At 43.7% G+C, this 21,017-nt stretch overlaps 1 protein-coding gene across 1 annotated transcript; it reads right to left on the bottom strand.

The window, feature by feature from the left end:
• Positions 1-14,201: 14,201 nt before the first annotated feature.
• On the bottom strand, positions 14,202-15,468 carry LOC139553592 (G patch domain-containing protein 2-like). Its single transcript, XM_071366090.1, has one exon. It carries the CDS (start codon positions 15,466-15,468, stop codon positions 14,878-14,880), a length of 591 nt encoding a protein of 196 aa, XP_071222191.1. The 3' UTR covers positions 14,202-14,877.
• Positions 15,469-21,017: the final 5,549 nt, after the last annotated feature.

Here is a 21,017-nt window from a genome sequence, read left to right as displayed (position 1 = left end):
GAAACTAAATGTGAGATGGTGATATCATGCACTTGCACACATACGAGTGCACGCACGCACGCACGCACGCACACACACACACACACACACACACACACACACACACACACACACACACACACACACACACACACACACACACACACAAAAACTCAGAGTCAACCTATCACATTGCCTGCTCATGGAAACTTCAATCACTCCCCCCAGCCATGGCGGGGACCTTGACCTTAACTTTACATCGCAGTAATCAGGGCTAGGAGCGGCCATGGGGGCCCTTCCCGTTTGGGGGCTCCTGACATATGACACAGGAGGTCCACAGCAGGGGTAATTTGTTTATCTGGACCTGGCAGTGACAGAGACACACAACCCCCACACCTCCTTCTTTATCCGCTGATCTTTCTGTTATCGTTTCAACAAAACAGAACAAAACGGAACAAAATTTGTGAAATTCTCTCCAGTACACAAAAACTGTTTGTAGTATTTTTAACTCCTTTGGGGTCCATGGTTGGATATTCCCTTGCAGCACTTTTTTGGTTATTACATGATTCCATGTCTTATTTCATAGTTTTGATGTCTTCACTATTATTCTACAATGTAGAAAATAGTAAAAATAAAGAATAACCCTGGAATGAGTAGGTGTGTCCAAACTGTTGACTGGTACTGTAGGTGTGTCCAAACTGTTGACTGGTACTGTAGGTGTGTCCAAACTGTTGACTGGTACTGTAGGTGTGTCCAAACTGTTGACTGGTACTGTAGGTGTGTCCAAACTGTTGACTGGTACTGTAGGTGTGTCCAAACTGTTGACTGGTACTGTAGGTGTGTCCAAACTGTTGACTGGTACTGTATATGTGTCCAGACTGTTGACTGGTACTGTAGGTGTGTCCAAACTGTTGACTGGTACTGTAGGTGTGTCCAAACTGTTGACTGGTACTGTATATGTGTCCAGACTGTTGACTGGTACTGTAGGTGTGTCCAAACTGTTGACTGGTACTGTATATGTGTAAAAAAAGGAATGTCTGTAGTGCAAAACAACAAAGGAGGACCATAATACAGCAGACCCGTTAACGGCGGTGTCTCATCCTGAGCGGACAGCTATATAAACCTCACTGGCCAAACGTGTGCTAAGATAGGATAGGGGCCTGTCACGGCAGCCTTTTAACAGCCTGCGTGTTCCATCCATGACCTCAACACCCATCAATCACATGATGGCGCAGCAGCAGGGTTGTGCAGAGTGCTATGTGGGGAACGCTTTGAGCCAAGTCTCTATGTTGTATAATCAATAGGTATAAAAATAAATGGCTTGACTGTTATTCTCTCCCTGCTACCCCTCTCTAATAAAATCCTAGTAATGCATATTTCATTTACTTTTATACTTATTGATTACCTGTACTCCAGTTAGTAAATCACGCGGCTATCGATCCCTCAATCGTACCTCTGTCGGATAGAACATAACCAGCCATTTGCGCCCCTTATAAAAAGCTCAGACATTAAACTCTCCACAGTAAATCTTTGCAAACTAAGTTTTTAATTCAAAAATCGATCCGCTCTTCAACGTCACATTATGTCTTGAGGCACACCCGCAGTATTAAAAGTAATACCCTGATGCATTATGGTCTTAATGCATGGAGGTCCATCCTTCCATCTCTACCCTCATTACAAGGAGCCCTGATCGGGCAGGCGCTCTGGGGCCTAGACTGAAGCCTGGAGGGAGAGATCATGTGGAGGGTGGCTGCCTGCCTGGCCCCTCCCCTGCTGTTGCTCCAGTATCCAGGCTCCAGGCTGAGGAGCAGGGAACACTCAGGGGCCACAGGGAGCCCACAGAGACACCGAGCCACATGCTAATCAAACAGTAGAATACCATCAGCTGGCTCATTAGGCTAAATGTAACAACTCGTTTAAAAAATGGAACCAAAAGGCCTCTGGCAACAGGCTTGTTATGCATGCTTTGTAGCTGTTTCAGTAACTCGCTGCTGGATAACACAGCTAAAATTGAACTTAAAGGTGTAATAATTTGGAAATTGGTTTGCAATAGAGTTGGCCTTAAGATGTGTTCAAGAGAAGCAGTTAACAGATACAATATACAATACATGAGATTAATCTTCTTGAAGATTTACATGGCAACATTACAAAATAAGTGGCAAAAAATGCAGGTGAAAAGTTGATTCCTTGCACATGGGAACATTTAACATTTGAATGTAATGTAATGGTGAACTAGAAAGAAAGGAACGTCATAGAATTGGGGATTGAAAATGTATATTCAGTTAAGAATAGCAGAGCTGTATTAAGCAATGGAAAAATAACCAAATATCCAATAAAGCAGATGAACTACCTCTTCCCAAAGACATGTCGAGGACATTCAAGAAAATGTCTGAGCAGTAGATTTTACAGGTCATATGAGTCATACAAAGACAGTCCTAAATGCAGCGTGGTCCCTTAGGCAGGGAATAAAACAACAGTGACACAGGGTCAATTGTAATTCAGGCGCACACATTCAAAAGCAGATCTATCAATGAAAAATAATACATCAGAAGAAGCCAGAGGAGCAGCAGTAACAAAATGTCCATTTACATTAGGCTACATGGCGCTTCAGGTGTGAGCAGGATCACAAGATGAATAGAGGTATTCAAATGAATCAGAAAGGATTAGGGTCTCCTGGGAAGCCGATCAATAGCCCCAAATCAATAATCAATAGGCCACTCACACCAATATACTAACTGCTGACACCGAGATCTCACAATTAAAATGAAAACTGGGAGAGGAATGGCGTAAGACTATGATTTATCTTGCGGCGCAAATGTCATTTAGAAATAAATAAGTCAATATATATAACCTGAGTGTGGCCGGCACAGGTGGGAGGCAGTTATGCATTTTAACATGGCCAACATCCCAGAATCTTAGAGCTAAATTCCACTGTGCATAGTGCCCATTCACACGACCACACAGTACAAGGACAAATAACACGGAACCACATAGAGCCTTTTAGCACTTCATATCAAATCCCTGATTGTTGCCATCAACTCTCCCAAAACAAGAGATGACAGGTTTTATTAATCCAGTATCATTTCAACCTCTGCAAGGTACAAGATTAATGTTTATACTTTCCTTACAGACCAAAACACTTTTCTTTCAAGGGTATTTTGAAACAAAGAAAATGTATAGACACATGAGAGCTCATTGATAAAAATGGATCATTCAAAAATCAAAATAAACATACTGAAGGCAATTCAGGTAAGTATAAAATTTGCAATGAGCAAGGTGTTATATAATACAGTTACTGACACTGAGTATCGATGCTCTCTGCTGGAGAGACACAGCACTATATATCTCCACCCTTTTAGTACCAATGCTGATGCACTATATAAGAATATTGATGACGTTTATGTAAGTGAATGTGTGTGTGCCTGCGTGCATCTGCATTGGTAAGCGTGTGTAATGTATGTGTTGGGTGACTTGGTTAGGGGTGCGGAGAGGGGGTAAGTCTGGACAGTTTGGGGGCCGGAGAGCAGTAGGACAGAGACGCCATCTCACTGGAGGATGGATTTGAGCAGCTTGGGGAGATGGATTCAGGCTTGTGCCATCCGACGGGACACATCAGAAGCTCCACTCGTCAATCCCCCTCTCTCCCTCGTTCATTTGGGAGTATGATTTATACTTTTTGAAGTGAAGGGTCTTCAATCCCTCTATAAAGGAATTAAGAGGGTTCCCCTGAGACTGCATTTAAATGAGAGCATGCCAGGGATATGAGGGCTTTTTAATAGATAGAAATTAGTATTCACAATGCCTCAAACTGGAATCTGAAGGAACCTTTCAGGTGGAGAAGAAAGGGCCAGTTAAGAAAAGAAAGCTCTAAGAAGTTTAGCCTTTTCATAGCAGTCGTGTTTTTGCCCCTCATCAAGGAATGGTGGAGGGCTTTCTGAAATAGCCCAGGAGAGAGAGAGAGAGAGAGAGAGAGGGCTTGAAACAGAATTAAAAATGCTCTGTAAATAGGCACTGTGGAACTGGAAACAATGCAAGGAAGAGTCCCAGGCTGAGGGCTGTTCAGCTCCTCAACAATCCCCATGCAGATCCAACCGTACAGGAACTGACTTGGAGGCTTTGAGAAAAACTCTTTAGAAAAACTTCTGCATTTATTTATATTTTTTGCATTTTCAGAAACACTTGAATTCAAAGATTCTACATGAATATATTCTATGTTTGAGAAAGACAACCTTGAAAAATACAGCAGTTATTATTCATTGGAGTCGTATATCCCACTGCAGAGTTGTCTGTAGTATAAAGCACAGGTCAAGCTTGCCCCATATACCTGACTGTGCTAGCTAGTCTTTCACAGGAGGCTGTGATGGGGACGTGGCTAATATCACAAAAGTCAGATAAGCGTTTCTACAGCCTTACCCATGTCCTCATCCTAACATGACCTTCTCTGTGGGACCATTCCCTCTCATACACTAAAGACCAGGAGAGCCCACACCAACAGCAACAAAGCAGAACGCACAACTTTACGCTGTTTGATGTGATGTCATCTACATGAACACCCAAGTCTGGAGGTCACAAGGTCTCGCTTTGAGATCCTGTCTCTGAGGAGTTGGTCAATGTTCTAAACCTCACAGACATTGAACACACGTCTCTGAGGTACAAACTTTTATGTAGTATGCATTGGTTATAACACGACCTGTGTTTAGTGACTGGTTCATTTAGGAGAGTTAACCATGTCTGTCAATATATTGAGCTTCAGAAGGGAATGGGCTCAATGGCTCCAATTGGCCCAGGAGAGGCGGAGTCTAACCATGCCGCCAATAATGAGTGCTGTGTGGTGCTCCTAACTGGTTTTGCAGATGGAAGAGAAGCATCTCCGATGGGAGCTGTCTGGCTGTCACGAACCTCGTAAGAACATTCGGACCAAAGCGCAGAGTGATATGGGTTCCACATATTTATTGAAGAGAAACGCACAAAACAATAAAGAACAAACGAAACGTGATGTCAAAGAAGTGCTCACAGGCAACTACATATAAACAAGATCCCACAAAACACAGTGGGGAAATGGCTGCCTAAATATGATCCCCAATCAGAGACAACGACAAACAGCTGCCTCTGATTGGGAACCATACCAGGCCAACATAGAAATAAACAACCTAGATTACCCACCCTAGTCACACCCCGACCTAACCAAAATAGAGAATAAAAATGCTCTCTATGGTCAGGGCGTGACACTGGCACCATGTCAATGGGATAAACAGGTAACGGTCACAGAGGGCTGAACTGGAACACATTTAGAAGGTGTTCATCCAGACCTACCAAAATAGGGCTAGATAGCCGAAATGTCTTCAATAGTCAACACAAATATACCTGGCTCCGGTCTCGTTTTCCAATGGAGGGCAGCCAGTGGTAGAGGTCCTGAGAGAAATACTTAATTCTCTCCTGCAACACACAATTTTTTTTGTATAACATACACGGAGTGTACAAAACATTAGGAACACCTTCCTAATATTGAGCTGCACCCGCTTTTGCACTCAGAACAGCCTCTACAAGGTGTTGAAAGCGTTCCAAAGGGATGCTGGGGCATGTTGACTCCAATGCTTCCCACAGTTGTGTCAAGTTGGCTTGATGTCCTTTGGGTGGTGGACCATTCTTGATACACAGCAGCGTTGCAGTTCTTGACACACTCAAACCGGTGCGCCTGGCACCTACTACCGTACCCCGTTCAAAGATACTTCAATCTTTTTTCTTGCCCATTCACCCTCTGAATGGCACACATACACAATCCAACGCTTAAAAATCCTTCTTTAACCTGTCTCCTCACCTTCATATACACTGATTAAAGTTGATTTAACATATGACATCAGTAAGGGATCATAGCTTTCACCTGGTCAGCATATGTCATGGAAAGATGTTTTGTACACACAGTGTATGTATAACATAACTTGTTAGATACCAGCATTGAAAGCCTGGTAGCCAATCATGTGGGAAAGGATTGTGTCGATAGTGTGCCACTCTGCCATCACCTTGCTGGGCAGCTTCCTCCGGCCTTTCCTGATGCAGCGGGCAGACGGTTCCACCAATCAGAACAGGAGAGCCTGGAGAGATACATTTACAGTGGAAGTGCATAGTATTTTGTATTAGTTATCAAAAGCAAGACCATTACATCTCTGAGTGGGCTGTGCAGGCTGTAGGAAGTAGGGTGGAGCTGAGTCTGGTACCTCTAGGACAGGAGGTGTGTCTGGGTCCCAGCTGGGCAGCAGGCTGGGAACGCCCATCCCCCTTCTCCACACTCCCCCTCAAAGAACCAGTCACTCTGCTCATCATCACCTACAGCACAGGCAGGAAATACAACACTGTTAGTCACAATGTATACATTGGGCAATTCCATAACAATTTAATAGGATTCTGTATTACACATTTTGTTTGATTGTTCAAAAAAGTATTCACGGATGGCCTGCACCAATTTATAATTTGGTGATGTACAATTAGCCATGGAATGAAGTACTGTCTGCATGAGGGCCTATTTCCTAATTGTCCTCCATCAATCCTCTCTCTATTTGTTGACAGACTCTCCACCAACACCACACCACACACACAGCAGACAGACAGACAGACAGACAGAAGACCACCCTGGTCCCCAGACACTGCTCTCTCCACAGACCTGTCAGTCAGCGGGGCGCACGCAGGGGGCATGCCTCTCACAGTCAAGGTGTAGTGACAACTGTTAAATCAGGGGCTACCTCGCCCCACCACGGCTAATGAGATTAGCAGAGGCTTCAGCGCTCATTAACACGACATGACAACGCCTTATTAGAGCCGCCTGGGTGCCCGGCAACCAGCCTATTGTATCGGAACCTCCTTCTGTCTAGTCGCAGGATTATGTTACACGTACAAAGAGCAAAGGCATATCTCCATCCTTTTAACCAACTGGTAATGCTAGAATTAAAAGGCTTATTACATGCTTTTTGTTTGCATTTTACTACATTACTATAGTTGTATTTTATTTAATTTGCACATACATACCTGTTATGTACACTGAGAGTATAAAACATTAAGAACACCTGCTCTTTCCATGACATAGACTGACCAGGTGAAAGCTATGATCCTTATTGATGTCACTTGTTAAATCCACTTCAAGTCAGTGTAGATGAAGGGGAGGAGACAGGTTAAATAAGGAATTTTAAGCCTTGAGACAAAAGATTTAAGTTCCTTTGAACGGGGTACGGTAGTAGGTGCCAGGCACACCAGTTTATGTCAAGAACTGCAACAGTTTCCCGTGTGTATCAAGAATGGTCCACCAACCAAAGGACATCCAGCCAACTTCACACAACTGTGGGAAGCATTGGAGTCAACATGGGCCAGCATCCCTGTGGAACGCTTTCAACACCTTGTAGAGTCCATGCCCTGACAAATTGAGGCTGGTCTAAGGGAAAAGGGGGTATACTCCATGTAAATGCCACAGAATAATAATATTACATAAATACCTTGTCTTCCCTCATCATTAGTGAATAGGCCAGAATCATTACAAAAGAGGAAGAATAATATCATTGCCAGTATGCATTTCATGTTGAAATTAGAAAGCAGTCTTTATGTAGCGACAATACTCATGTGTAACAAGAAAAATGAATTAAGTTGTGATGAATCATTTCAAAATTAACATTCAATAAAATAATTCCCTAGCTAGGTTCGACATAAATATAAAATGACAAAAAAGACAAGGGGAGCTCTACCCACTGGGCACTCCCCACAAGGCATGGGGAAGGACTCTGATCCAAACCACTGAGTGACATGCACAATCTAATTGAATATCCTCCGCTGTCAGCTCCAATCTAATCTGTGCTGCGTTCTGGAGGATGACATGAGCGTGGCAGATTCCCCTGCATTCCCCTCCGTCTGTGAGCAGGACCTGCGGACAACAACTGGCCAGCATTTGCTGTGAAGGCTGCTCCAGCCCAGGCTACTCCATGGCTGGCCCTCTCCATGCCCCCTGGCGGCCCCCGTGTCATCCCTCCACCCCCCTCTGCCACGGGCCCCTACCCCGGGTCTCTATGCCTCTGTCACACCTCTGCCACCTTTGAGCTGAGAGATAGAGCCACCAAGGTCACACATGACTAAAAGCTCCATAGACCTATTTGTTTTACACCAATTGTTTTTACAATGATCGTCTTAATGAAGTGGACATTGATGCAGTTCATGTAGAACTGTGTTCTGTTTGACAAAAGGTGAATTTTAAGAATTAATATCTCTGTATTGTGCTAAAATTACATATTTCGTTTTTTAGATCCTTAGATTTAAACTGCCATGGATGGAATAAAGTCACTGATTTTGAAATGTCTTAAATTATCTCACAGCATGCCAAGTGGCAATTGTAACACAAATGTCCAAGCTCTGTCCTTTGAGGCTTTTTGTCCATTGGGTCAGAGGAAGTCTGACGGTCTTGTTTGCGTTGCATTTTGCTTTGTGGTGATCAGCGTTGACCTTGGTGATGAGGGAGAGAGACCGGCGGGGTCAGATACACGCTGGTATGGTTCTTTGCCATATTGCACAGGCGTGGGGGTGACTGCAGGCTCAGACTAGGCTGCTGCCAGATGGTCCAGCACCATCTCCCCACACACCCAAGAAGCAGATGTGAGAGGGACCAGGCCTCTCCAGGGAATGTGGAAGTCATTTGGCCTAACCAAGCATTCCTGGACCATCCCTCCCTACCTCCCCACCACCTTCCCCAGACCCTGGTTCCCCAGGCCTCTCCTCAGCTGTCCTCAACCTCTGGACACACGGCTGAGCATCTGGAGCACACTGCTTTCTGTTCAACAGCAGTAGAGGGCATATCTCCTCACCATGCGTCCTCCTCGCTATATGCAGCAGCCCCTATAATAAGCACTAATGGCCCTTTCAGGACTATTGCTACTTGACCCACAGCTTTTCTATTCTCTCTCTCTCTGGCTCTTTATTGTCTGTCCAGGATTTCCCTCTGATTTTCTTTATATGTGCGGGTTAAAATGACACATGCCTGATTTTTGTAATAATATTACGATGATTTGACTGTTTAATGCTTAAATAGTGCAGTGATTGGTGACATTTACGGAGAATTGTTGATTTTGCAAAACAAATTGGATCACAGAATCATGGAGGGACTGTCTAATATATAAATATTCTGGTCTTAAGGAGAATATTCTGAGTACAGTTTACATATGTATAATAGGGCCAGGAATTGCCAGGGACCTCACGATAAGATAGTATCACGATACGTAGGTGCCGATACAATATATTTTGTGATTCTCACGATTGGGATTCGATGTTCCAAACACAATGCTCACCGTATGTCTGCTGCAGAGGAACAAGAGAGCCATGAGAAAACAAGTTTTGATCAGTCATGAAAATAAAAGTGCTGAAAACAAATTGGCTAAATATTTAAAAAGAAGATGGAGAACAGGCTATAGTAATACTTTAGTATTAGTGCAGCTACAACTGACTACCCCTTGGGTTGTGCCGTGGCGGAGATCTTTGTGGGCTATCCTCGGCCTTGTCTCAGGATAGTAAGTTGGTGGTTGAAGATATCCCTCTAGTGGTGTGGGGGCTGTGCTTTGGCAAAGTGGGTGGGGTTATATCCTGCCTGTTGGCCCTGTCCGGGGGTATCGTCGGATGGGGCCACAGTGTCTCCCGACCCCTCCTGTCTCAGCCTCAAGTATTTATGCTGCAGTAGTTTATGTGTCGGGGGGCTAGGGTCAGTCTGATATATCTGTAGTATTTATCCTGTCTTATCCGGTGTCCTGTGTGAATTTAAGTATGCTCTCTCTAATTCTCTCTATTTTTCTCTCTTTCTTTCTCTCTCTCGGAGGACCTGAGTCCTAGGACCAGGTCTACCTGGCCTGATGACTCCTTGCTGTCCCCAGTCCACCTGGCCGTGCTGCTGCTCCAGTTTCAACTGTTCTGCCTGCGGCTATGAACCCTGACCTGTTCACCAGACGTGCTACCTGTCTCAGACCTGCTGTTTTCAACTCTCTAGAGACAGCAGGAGTGGTAGAGATACTCTGAATGATCGGCTATGAAAAGCCAACTGACATTTACTCCTGAGGTGCTGACCTGTTGCACCCTCGACAACCACTGTGATTATTATTATTTGACCCTGCTGGTCATCTATGAACATCTTGGCCATGTTCTGTTATAATCTAGCCTGGTTCCTCTCTAGGTTTCTTCCTAGGTCCTGGCTTTCTAGGGAGTTTTTCCTCGCCACTGTGATTCTACACCTGCATTGCTTGCTGTTTGGGGTTTTAGGCTGGGTTTCTGTACAGCACTTTGTGACATCAGCTGATGTAAGAAGTGCTTTATAAATACATTTGATTGATCGAAATTTGATTGACTAGCGTAAAAATATTGCAATATTGTAAACAACAATATAACGTTATATCGTTCAAAATAATATCTCGATATGTAACTGTGTCGATATTTCCCCCATCACTGATGTACAGTATACTCTTAATCTGGCTCCCAATACTCTTTCTCCTTAAACCTTTACACTCATGGGAATGGCCTATATGGATAGAGCTACATTTAAATGATTCATACAGAATATGAAATGCATTCCAATGCATTTACATAAGCAGAGTACCAATTGAAAGGGAAAAGTTTGGAGATTATAGGAACATTATTAGACCAATATTGAGGACACAACAGTTTACCTGACATGACTGAATCCAAACATTAAGCTGTCGATTTTATGCGCATTTTAATTTTACTATACTTTTTGCCGCATTTGTGGATAACGAAATGTGAAAATACTCTGGATACATTCAGTAACATGATACAAATATTCATGGAAAATGTGGGGTAGGTGCAGCATAAAACAAAGAAATGACAAGTGTTTGAGTGAGATGACTAACTGGTGTCTCTAAGTGGCCACACACCTCTCCAGTGTGCACAACTAGTTGTTTTGTTTGGAACACAGCCCTGCATCCCTGCAATCACACAATTACTGTTGTTGTTTAGGCAATCAAAAAACACACCATTTTAAATCACAATCTGGGTCAGGTGGGCATCATTTGAAAGTGCGTTCTATTGTCAACATGACTAGCTAAATGAGAAAATACGATCTTACAGTGTTAAGCTTTCACAGGTCAGTTCAGCGAAACGGATTGTAGGTGCACACACAAAAGAGTCATGCGTCCATCAGGTGCGTGTTCAGTGGAAAATCTTCTTCATGATAGACAACCATAGGCTCATTCTGTTCAGAACAACCCAGGTTGGGATGCCATGTCATCTTGTAACTGTACATCAACTGTACCTTTATTTATGTGTAACTCTGTGTTGTTGTTTTTGTCGCACTGCTTTGCTTTATCTTGGCCAGGTCGCAGTTGTAAATGAGAACTTGTTCTCGACTGGCCTACCTGGTTAAATAAAGGTGAAATAAAATAAATAAAAATCAAACATAGTGATCATAAATGTTGACACTGTATATGACAAGAGTTTTATGATATGGAAATGTGAAGTGCACATTTGGACTCTTGGCTTGCTTGTAAGACTTCAAAGCAGTATTTATTATAATCATCAACGTCTCATCTTTAAAAATACTTTGAGTCTTCTTAATTTACAGCATTTCCCTCAATCAGAAAACAAAACATTTACAAAAGTTGCCCAATTAGCAGGAGGGTTTAGGGCAACTTCTCAGAACGGCTGTCGTCAGTCAAAACCCATACAGCACCGTGAAGGGAAGAGTCTGAGCTCTGACATCATTTATAGCATGTTATTGTACCTCCGTTCCAATTTAGGCGCTTATCAGTGCCCAAATATGCAATTTTCAACATGTATACGGGTAGGAGTGTAACGTGTTAATAGCAGAACATGTACAAAAGTGCTCCACCACAAAGAAGGTATGGCTCACAGATGGCAGCGATACAACAGCTTCTTCCATTTCTGAGTTGAAAATGTGTTTGCTTCCTATAGGGGGATTTGGTGCAAAGTTTGAAAAAGATCACAGGTATAAACAATGAATTAGAGCCACACATTAAGTATTTATCCATATTAAAGGTCTAACGTGATGTCGCTGGGAGCAGCCCTGAGCCAATGTGAAACCATTTCCATTAAGTGCTATCTATTTAATGACCATGAATAATTGAGGCTGCCATTTTTCTTGAGACCAGTTGGGAAACACCTCTCTCTTTCATCTCCCATGACCTTTGTCAGGAAAAGTTAACTAACATTTTAGTCAAACTTAGTCTGTTTTACATGCACTTACGAGAAAAGGGATCATCCCTGTGTTAGTATCAACTACAGGTAACGTTCATCAAAAACACTCACCTTCCATTTCTTCATCCCAGAGAAGTACCATCACATACTTTGCATCAGGCATCATGTCACTAAATAAGTCTTCACACTGATGTTCCCTACAACCATGGTGGCACTCAATTAATACAAGGACAGTTACATGTTATAAGACATGAAAACTGCATTCCAGTGTGGAACAAAAGCTCCCTTCTTTTCCATGAAGCAAAAACACACTATCCAATAGGATATAATCCCTGACTCCTGGGAGAAGCAGGCTAGTTTGCTCAGAGATTACGAGTCGGCCGCCATTTATTGAGCCTGGGCCCATTCAGCAGCGGAATAAAGAGACAGAGACAGAGGGGGGCAAAGCGCTGATAACAATGGATCTGTAGGCTCTTCAAACAAGCCGCCCCAGCCCAAATCCATGCCCTCTTCCATAGGCGTCTGATTATAAGGTTATCCCACCCTCCCTGAGCTCCTGTAATTGGATTAGTCTCAGAGATTTCTGAAAATGAACTTCAGCAAATGGAATACAGCTCTAAACCAAATCTCCTCGTAGAGTTTTGAAAAAAATCCAAATTACAAAATGATGGAGTGGAGCGTGACAAATGCACGCCAATGGCTTGTGTTTTTCCGGTGACAAGGTTGTCCACCAACAGTACCACCACCACAGCTGGAGACAGTGGCTGTGTCTCTGTGTGCCTCCACCTACAGGTGAGGCCTGCTCTCTGGGCCAGACTGGGCACCAGGTGGCCATCCTGCCAGTAGGCCAATGCTACTCTAATCAAGGATGTGGAGCCCAGCTGGAGCTGCCAACATCTGCTACCCATGCACTTGGTTGGCTAAAAGCAGGCTCTGGTCTGGGCACATACTGCATGAGCTGTGACCTTGAGGCAAGGGAAGTTTCTGAGATCAAACACAGAATATGAAGAGGTTAATGGAACGAACAGAGAGAGACCACTGAAACCTAAAAGGTTAAAAGACACTTTAAGACACTCTAAAGTGTCTTTAACTCTAAAACATCAGATGTATCTTAGGATGTCCTGATGTCTAAATATGGCTGATGTACCACTGTCAACCCTCCATTACTTGATACCATTTTTCCATCTCTTTGGGCTTCAGTAGGACTTAACCCAGAGATTGTTCAGTCCTCAGTACAGAGCGGCAGTCTACTGAGCAGCAATCAGCAGCGTGCTGTTGTGTAAGTGAGAAATGATTGACAGTGTGCCACGGTGTTCCCATTTATTTCTTCTTCGGAGCTGTTTTCTGTCAGAACGGTTATTGATTTTTCCATAAAGTAAGAAAACAAGTACCATTGAGAGGTCAGCACAAATTAAACCAGAAGATGTAAAGCCCTCTGTATCCCTATTATTGGTTACCACAGACGTCTTCTCCCTATTTTTTATAGCCAACAGATAATGAGATCATCAAGGGGAATACCCAGTGGAGGCAGGTGTCTAGCAGTGGGTCGGACATGGGAGGAAAGAGACCAACCAGATTTACACACAGGCAGCACCATGCACTTATATGGGACTAGCCTATTGCGCCATGGTCCAACTTTCTATTTTTGTACTAGTGTAGTATACTGACACTGATGATCTCCTCTCTGTTGAGGGTATCAGAGGTCAGGCTTGATCATTTATGTAAAAATGTTGACCTCTGCCTCAGGCCTACAGTGGCCAGGCAGGACTGTATAAGCCTATTTAGTAAACCCATTATTATAATTAATATGACAGCATGGTAATTGATTGGTTCCAATGTCACTTATAGAAAGTTGTATATCTCATTTTGAACAAATAAATGCATTGGAATGCAGTCAGTTGAACTCAGGGCAACTATAACTTCAATTATCAAGAATAAGATAGAAATGAATTTTGAAACCAATCAATACCTCACCAAGTGGCATTCATTTGTGACAATATTTCTCCCAACAAAGTAATGAGCTAAGTGATGCCTTGTAGCCAAAGAATCAGTGACCCCTCCCGACTGATCACCCCAGAGAGAGAGGAGATGAGCATGAGAGGGGAATGTCATTCATTTTTAATGTCAATTGAATACTTAAAGGTGCAGAGGTATCAACGTGATACACTTTTTGTTTTAGATGGGGCCACATTGAATATTGACAACTAGATGAAGACAGGCACTATAGATCATTTTAAATGTCGGCGTGTTTAATTGCCTCTGTCAGATAATAGTTATGCCCATGACTTTTATATTACGGGCCAAACTGCCTCAGTAACTTCACCACATAAAGGGTAAATGGAGCATGTGATATTTAGGGGTAATTTGCAGTTTGACTTGGTCTGTGTCAACAAAGGCTAACAATAACATATTTTACAATGGATATGTTGTAAATATTGCAAAGGTTGTAAACATGATGTAATATTTAGGAAATGCTAAATGAAACCTCTTCATGTAAAAGGTAAGACCATTTCAGTATCCTAAAATATTCTATCCTATAGGATGTTATATTATTGTTTTGCCCAAATAGATATTTTCTCACACACAAATAAAATGAAAGTGATGTTTAGGTATATGCATAATGTTTAGGACATTTTCCTTCAGACATGTTCTCATCACAAGCCTCTCATTGCTCCTTGGACTCTCGGACCAGTGGGATCTTATCCGTCCAGCACTCCTCTACCCTGAGACCCACTGCATCAGCCTCCCTGTCCCCTTCCACTCCCACCCAGCCTCCAGACCCTTCTTCAGCCTGGACAGACATTTCTTTTTGGACGACCTGTGGTTCCCACCCCACTCGCTATCCACTCCTGACACCGTCAACTTCTGCTGCAGGCTGACCGTCAGATCTGAGGTCATGCGTTTGACCATCCACCTCCTCCTAAAATGGCCGTTCCGGGGTGTTCTCTGTGAAGGAGTCCTACTCAGGCCATGAGTGCTGCTTGGTTTTGATGGCCTCAGCCTCACTGAGGCAGCAGCCATGCTCCATGGGGTGGAGGGAGGAGTCACAGCGGTGTTTCCATCCCCGACGTCGCAGGATCTACCTGCGCTGCTACAGAAGGGCTGTGAGGCTTGGAGCTTGGTCTGCTCTGAGGTCTGCTCTGAGGTCTGCTCTGAGGTCTGCTCTGAGGTCTGCTCTGAGGTCTGCTCTGAGGTCTGCTCTGAGGTCTGCTCTGAGGTCTGCTCTGAGGTCTGCTCTGAGGTCTGCTCTGAGGTCTGCTCTGAGGTCTGCTCCAGGGCTGACACCAGGTCATGCACCAGCTCATCCATCATGCTGCTTGGGGAGAGGGGGAGAGGAATACAGGTAAGCTGGTGGATTACAGCTCCAGTATTTATGTGAATAGCACATGAATATGATGAGTATGGTGTAAGTTGATACTAGCTTATGGTGCGTCTAGGATAGGAGGACAGTGTAAGCTGCTGGTGTCAACTACAACAATCAGCATCCTCAGATGTTAAAGCATAATGCAGATGACTATGAAGATGTTTTGTTCCACTAATATAACAATGATTTGGGCCCATTTTAAATGCACAACAATTGTGTTAGTCTTAATATATCTTTCATAGACCCTTCATAAGGCCAAGGTGGTTGCTTCACATCTTATATAGCATGGACTATCGCATGGACTACAGGAAAAGGAGGACTGAGCACACCCCCATTCTCATCGACGGGACTGTAGTGGAGCAGGTTGAGAGCTTCAAGATCCTTGGTGTCCACATCACCAACACACTATCATGGTCCAAACACACCAGTCGTGAAGAGAGTACAACTTAGCCTATTCCCCTCTCAGGAAACTGAAAAGATTTGGCATGGGTCCTCAGATCGTCAAAAAGTTCTACAGCTGCACCATCGAGAGCATCCTGACTGGTTGCATCACTGCCTGGTATGGCAACTGCTCGGCCTCCAACCGCAAGGCAGTACAGATGGTAGTGCGAACGGCCCAGTACATAACTGGGGCCAATCATCCTGCCATCCAGGACCTCTATACCAGGCGGCGACAGAGGAAGGCCCTAAAATTGTCAAAGACTCCAGCCACCCTTGTCATAGACTGTTCTCTCTGCTACTGCACGGCAAGCTGTACCGGAGCGCCAAGTCTAGGTCCAAAAGCCTTCTAAACAGCTTCTACCCCCAAGCCATAAGATTCCTGAACAGCTAATCAAATGGCTACCCAGACTATTTGCACAACCCCCTGACGCTGCTGATACTCTCTGGTTATTACTTATGCATAGTTACATTAACTCTACCTGCATGTACATAAACTCAGCAAAAAAATAAACGTCAGGTCCCTTTTTCAGGACCCTGTCTTTCAAAGATAATTCGTAAAAATCCAAATAACTTCACAGATCTTCATTGTAAAGGGTTTAAACACTGTTTTCCATGCTTGTTCAATGAACCATAAACAATTAATGAACATGCATCTGTGGAATGGTCGTTAAGACACTAACAGCTTACAGACGGTAGGCAATTAAGGTCACAGTTATGAAAACTTAGGACACTAAAGAGGCCTTTCGATTGACTCTGAAAAACACCAAAAGAAAGATGCCTAGGGTCCCTGCTCATCTGCGTGAACGTGCCTTAGGCATGCTGCAAGGAGGCATGAGGATTGCAGATGTGGCCAGGGCAATAAATTGCAATGTCCGTACTGTGAGACACCCAAGACAGCACTGGAAGGAGACAGGACGGTCAGCTGATCGTCCTCGCAGTGGCAGACCACGTGTAACAACACCTGCACAGGATCAGTACATCCGAACATCACACCTGCGGGACGGGTACAGGATGGCAACAACAACTGCCCGAGTTACACCAGGAACGCACAATCCCTCCATCAGTGCTCAGACTGCCCGCAACAGGCTGAGAGAGGCTGGACTGAGGATTTGTAGGCCTGTTGTAAGGCAGGTCCTCAGCAGACATCACCGGCAACAACGTCGCCTCTGGGCACAAACCCACAGTCGCTGTACCAGACAGGACTGGCATAAAGTGCTCTTCACTGATGAGTTGCGGTTTTGTCTCACCAGGGGTGATGGTTGGATTCTCGTTTATCATCAAAGGAATGAGCGTCACATCGAGGCCTGTACTCTGGAGCGGCATCGATTTGGAGGTGGAGGGTCCGTCGTGGACTGAGGCGGTGTGTCACAGCATCATCGGACTGAGCTTGTTGTCATTACAGACAATCTCAACGATGTGCGTTACAGGGAAGACATCCTTCTCCCTCATGTGGTACCCTTCCTGCAGGCTCATCCTGACATAACCCTCCAGCATGACAATGCCACCAGCCGTATTGCTCGTTCTGTGCTTGATTTCCTGCAAGACAGGAATGTCAGTGTTCTGCCATGGCCAGCGAAGTGCCCGGATCTCAATCCCATTGAGCATGTCTGGGACCTGTTGGACCGGAGGGTGAGGGCTAGGGCCATTCCCCCCAGAAATGTCTGGGAACTTGTAGATGCCTTGGTCGAAAAGTGGGGTAACATCTCACAGCAAGAACTGGCAAGTCTGATGCAGTCCATGAGGAGGAGATGCACTGCAGTACTTAATGCAGCTGGTGGCCACACCAGACCAACAAGCAACACACCAACAAGCTCAATTTATTGCCCTGTATCACATTTATTCAGGGACACATTATTCCATTTATGTTTGTCACATGTCTGTGGAACTTGTTCAGTTTATGTCTCAGTTGTTGAATCTTGTTATGTTCATACAAATATTTACACATGTTAAGTTTGCTGAAAATAAACGCAGTCGACAGCGAGAGGAGGTTTCTTTTTTTGCTGAGTTTATTACCTCAATTACCTTGACTAACCTGTGCCCCCGCACATTAACTCTGTACCGGTACCCCCTGTATATAGCCTCGTTACTATTATTTGTTATTTTTATTTCTTACTTATCCATTTTTTACCTAACACTTGTTTTTCTTAAAACTGCATTGTTGGTTAAGGGCTTGTAAGTAAGCATTTCACTGTACTACACCTGTTGTCTTCGGGGCATGTGACAAATAAAATTTGATTTGATACTACAAAAAACAAATGTTCAGGCCATCTGGCACTATAGTAACACAGCACTGACACAACAAAGGCTACAGAATTAATCTATTCACGACTCATACCCTATTACAGCACAACTACGGCTGAAACACGTTTGAATCGATCATGAAGACAGAGAATTTAACCATTATATAGAATATAATCAGGAAGACTATATGTGACAAATAAGACTAGTGAAAAACAGGGGAAGAAAACTATTATGTAATATCAATTGTGTATAGACTTCACCACTTCGGCAGACTCGAAAGATCATAATCGTTCTTCAATGTTGATTTGATTCTATTATTCTGAAGATGGCCACGATAATTAGTTAATATCCTGGGGAGCGAATAAATGTGCTGAGAAAAGAACAAACCAAAACATTACTGTTATGAACATCGACGGGTCATCGACGGGTCAGTAGTGGAGAAGGTGGAAAGTTTTAAGTTCCTCGGTGTACACATCACGGACAAACTGAATTGGTCCACCCACACAGACAGCGTTGTGAAGAAGGCGCAGCAGCGCCTCTTCAACCTCAGGAGGCTGAAGAAATTCGGCTTGTCACCAAAAGCACTCACAAACTTCTACAGATGCACAATCGAGAGCATCCTGTCGGGCTGTATCACCGCCTGGTACGGCAACTGCTCCGCCCACAACCGTAAGGCTCTCCAGAGGGTAGTGAGGTCTGCAGAACGCATCACCGGGGGCAAACTACCTGCCCTCCAGGACACCTACACCACCCGATGTCACAGGAAGGCCATAAAGATCATCAAGGACAACAACCACCCAAGCCACTGCCTGTTCACCCCGCTATCATCCAGAAGGCGAGGTCAGTACAGGTGCATCAAAGCAGGGACCGAGAGACTGAAAAACAGCTTCTATCTCAAGGCCATCAGACTGTTAAACAGCCACCACTAACATTTAGCGGCCGCTGCCAACATACTGACTCAACTCCAGCCACTTTAAAAATGGGAATTGATGGAAATTATGTAAAAATGTACCACTAGCCACTTTAAACAATGCCACTTAATATAATGTTTACATACCCTACATTACCCATCTCATATGTATATACTGTACTCTATATCATCTACTGCATCTTGCCATCTTTATGTAATACATGTACCACTAGCCACTTTAAACTATGCCACTTTATGTTTACATACCCTACAGTACTCATCTCATATGTATATACCGTACTCTATACCATCTACTGCATCTTGCCATGCCGTTCTGTACCACCACTCATTCATATATCTTTATGTACATATTCTTTATCCCTTTACACTTGTGTGTGTGTATAAGGTAGTAGTTGTGGAATTGTTAGGTTAGATTACTTGTTGGTTATTACTGCATTGTCGGAACTAGAAGCACAAGCATTTCGCTACACTCGCATTAACATCTGCTAACCATGTGTATGTGACTAATAAAATTTGATTTGATTTGATTTGATACTACAGTATCACTTAAAACAGTATTGTGACACAATTGTTGTTACTCCATTTAAAATGAGAAAGATGTCTGAAATAACACGCTCCGTTTCATAAAGAAATGATATCATTATGTTATGATGCTGTTGTTTCCACTCACCATTCTGCAGTTCCTGCTTGTTTTGTTTTCACAGCTGTCAACATGATACCCACTTCCGCCCAGCTGCCAGAAAAATGAAGTCATTTCCACCACCCAGAAAAATGTTAAAAAGCTAACTCCGTTGTGGTCTCTGCACATAGGCTACCAGTCCTCTGGCTGTTCAGTTTTTTTGTGTGTTTAGCATGTTACTGTTGTTTAATAAAAAACAATAAGAAAAACAATAAATAAGTAAATAAAAATAAGGAATAAAATAACAAAAAATATAGGCTACCAGTAACAGAAAAATAGTTATAAATATCATACAACAAGAAAACAGATTAGAATAACTGTATTGTTTTCTTTAAAAAGTGAACTTCCCAGAGGGTAATATAATTAAGCAATAAGGCACGGGGGGGTGTGGTATATGGCCAATATACCACGGCTAAGGGCTGTTCTTAGGCACGACACATTGCCCTTAGCCGTGGTATATTGACCATATACCACACACCCCCGAGGTGCCATGTTGCTATTATAAACTAGTTACCAACATAATAAGAGCAGTAAAAATAAATGTTTTGTCATACCTGTGGTATCCGATCTGATCTACCACGGCTGTCAGCCAATCAGCATTCAGGACTCGAACCTCCCAGATTATAACAGTACATACATCATGTCAGGTCAACTTTATGTTTTCTTGACCAGGCAAGCAATAGATGCCTACCTGTAGGCCAATAATATAGTTAGTATGAAAAAAGAATTTCCAGTGGTTTGCAGAAAACTTCCCTCAAAGTGACATTGTTCCTTGTGTGTGGAGCAAGACCAATACATTTAATGTATATAAGACTTTTTAAAACAATAGAAATTAGTGTTTTTATAATGTCTGGCAAGTGCCAGTAATGGAAGTTTTCCTCAAAGCCAATGTGTGGCTGAATGAAGTGAAAAGTCATTTACCACTCCTTTCATCTCTCAGATGAAGGCTGGCCTAATAATGAAAAAAAGAAAAGTCTCTGCAAAAATGAGCACAAAGGCCATTTAATCTCTCTCATCTTCCTCTTAATAACTGCAAATTTCCCTTTGGGCCCATGGGAGAGGGCCTCTCTGTGCCGCTGCGACCTTATCTGTCCCCTCCATATTTCAGCGTGCCGAGCGGCTTCCTCAGTACCAAGCCCCCGGCCTCCTCTCGCCGGGCCTGTGGGAGAGCTGGGCTCCTGGGCCTGCCATTGTTCTGGCCT

The sequence above is a fragment of the Salvelinus alpinus genome, chromosome 25, assembly GCF_045679555.1.
Source record: "Salvelinus alpinus chromosome 25, SLU_Salpinus.1, whole genome shotgun sequence".
Taxonomy (NCBI): Eukaryota; Metazoa; Chordata; class Actinopteri; order Salmoniformes; family Salmonidae; genus Salvelinus; species Salvelinus alpinus.
This window is presented reverse-complemented; position numbering and strand designations above follow the sequence as displayed.

Bases quoted from the DNA above. Each gene is read 5' to 3' on its own strand.
- LOC139553592 (XM_071366090.1), bottom strand. From the start codon at position 15,468: ATGGATGAGCTGGTGCATGACCTGGTGTCAGCCCTGGAGCAGACCTCA.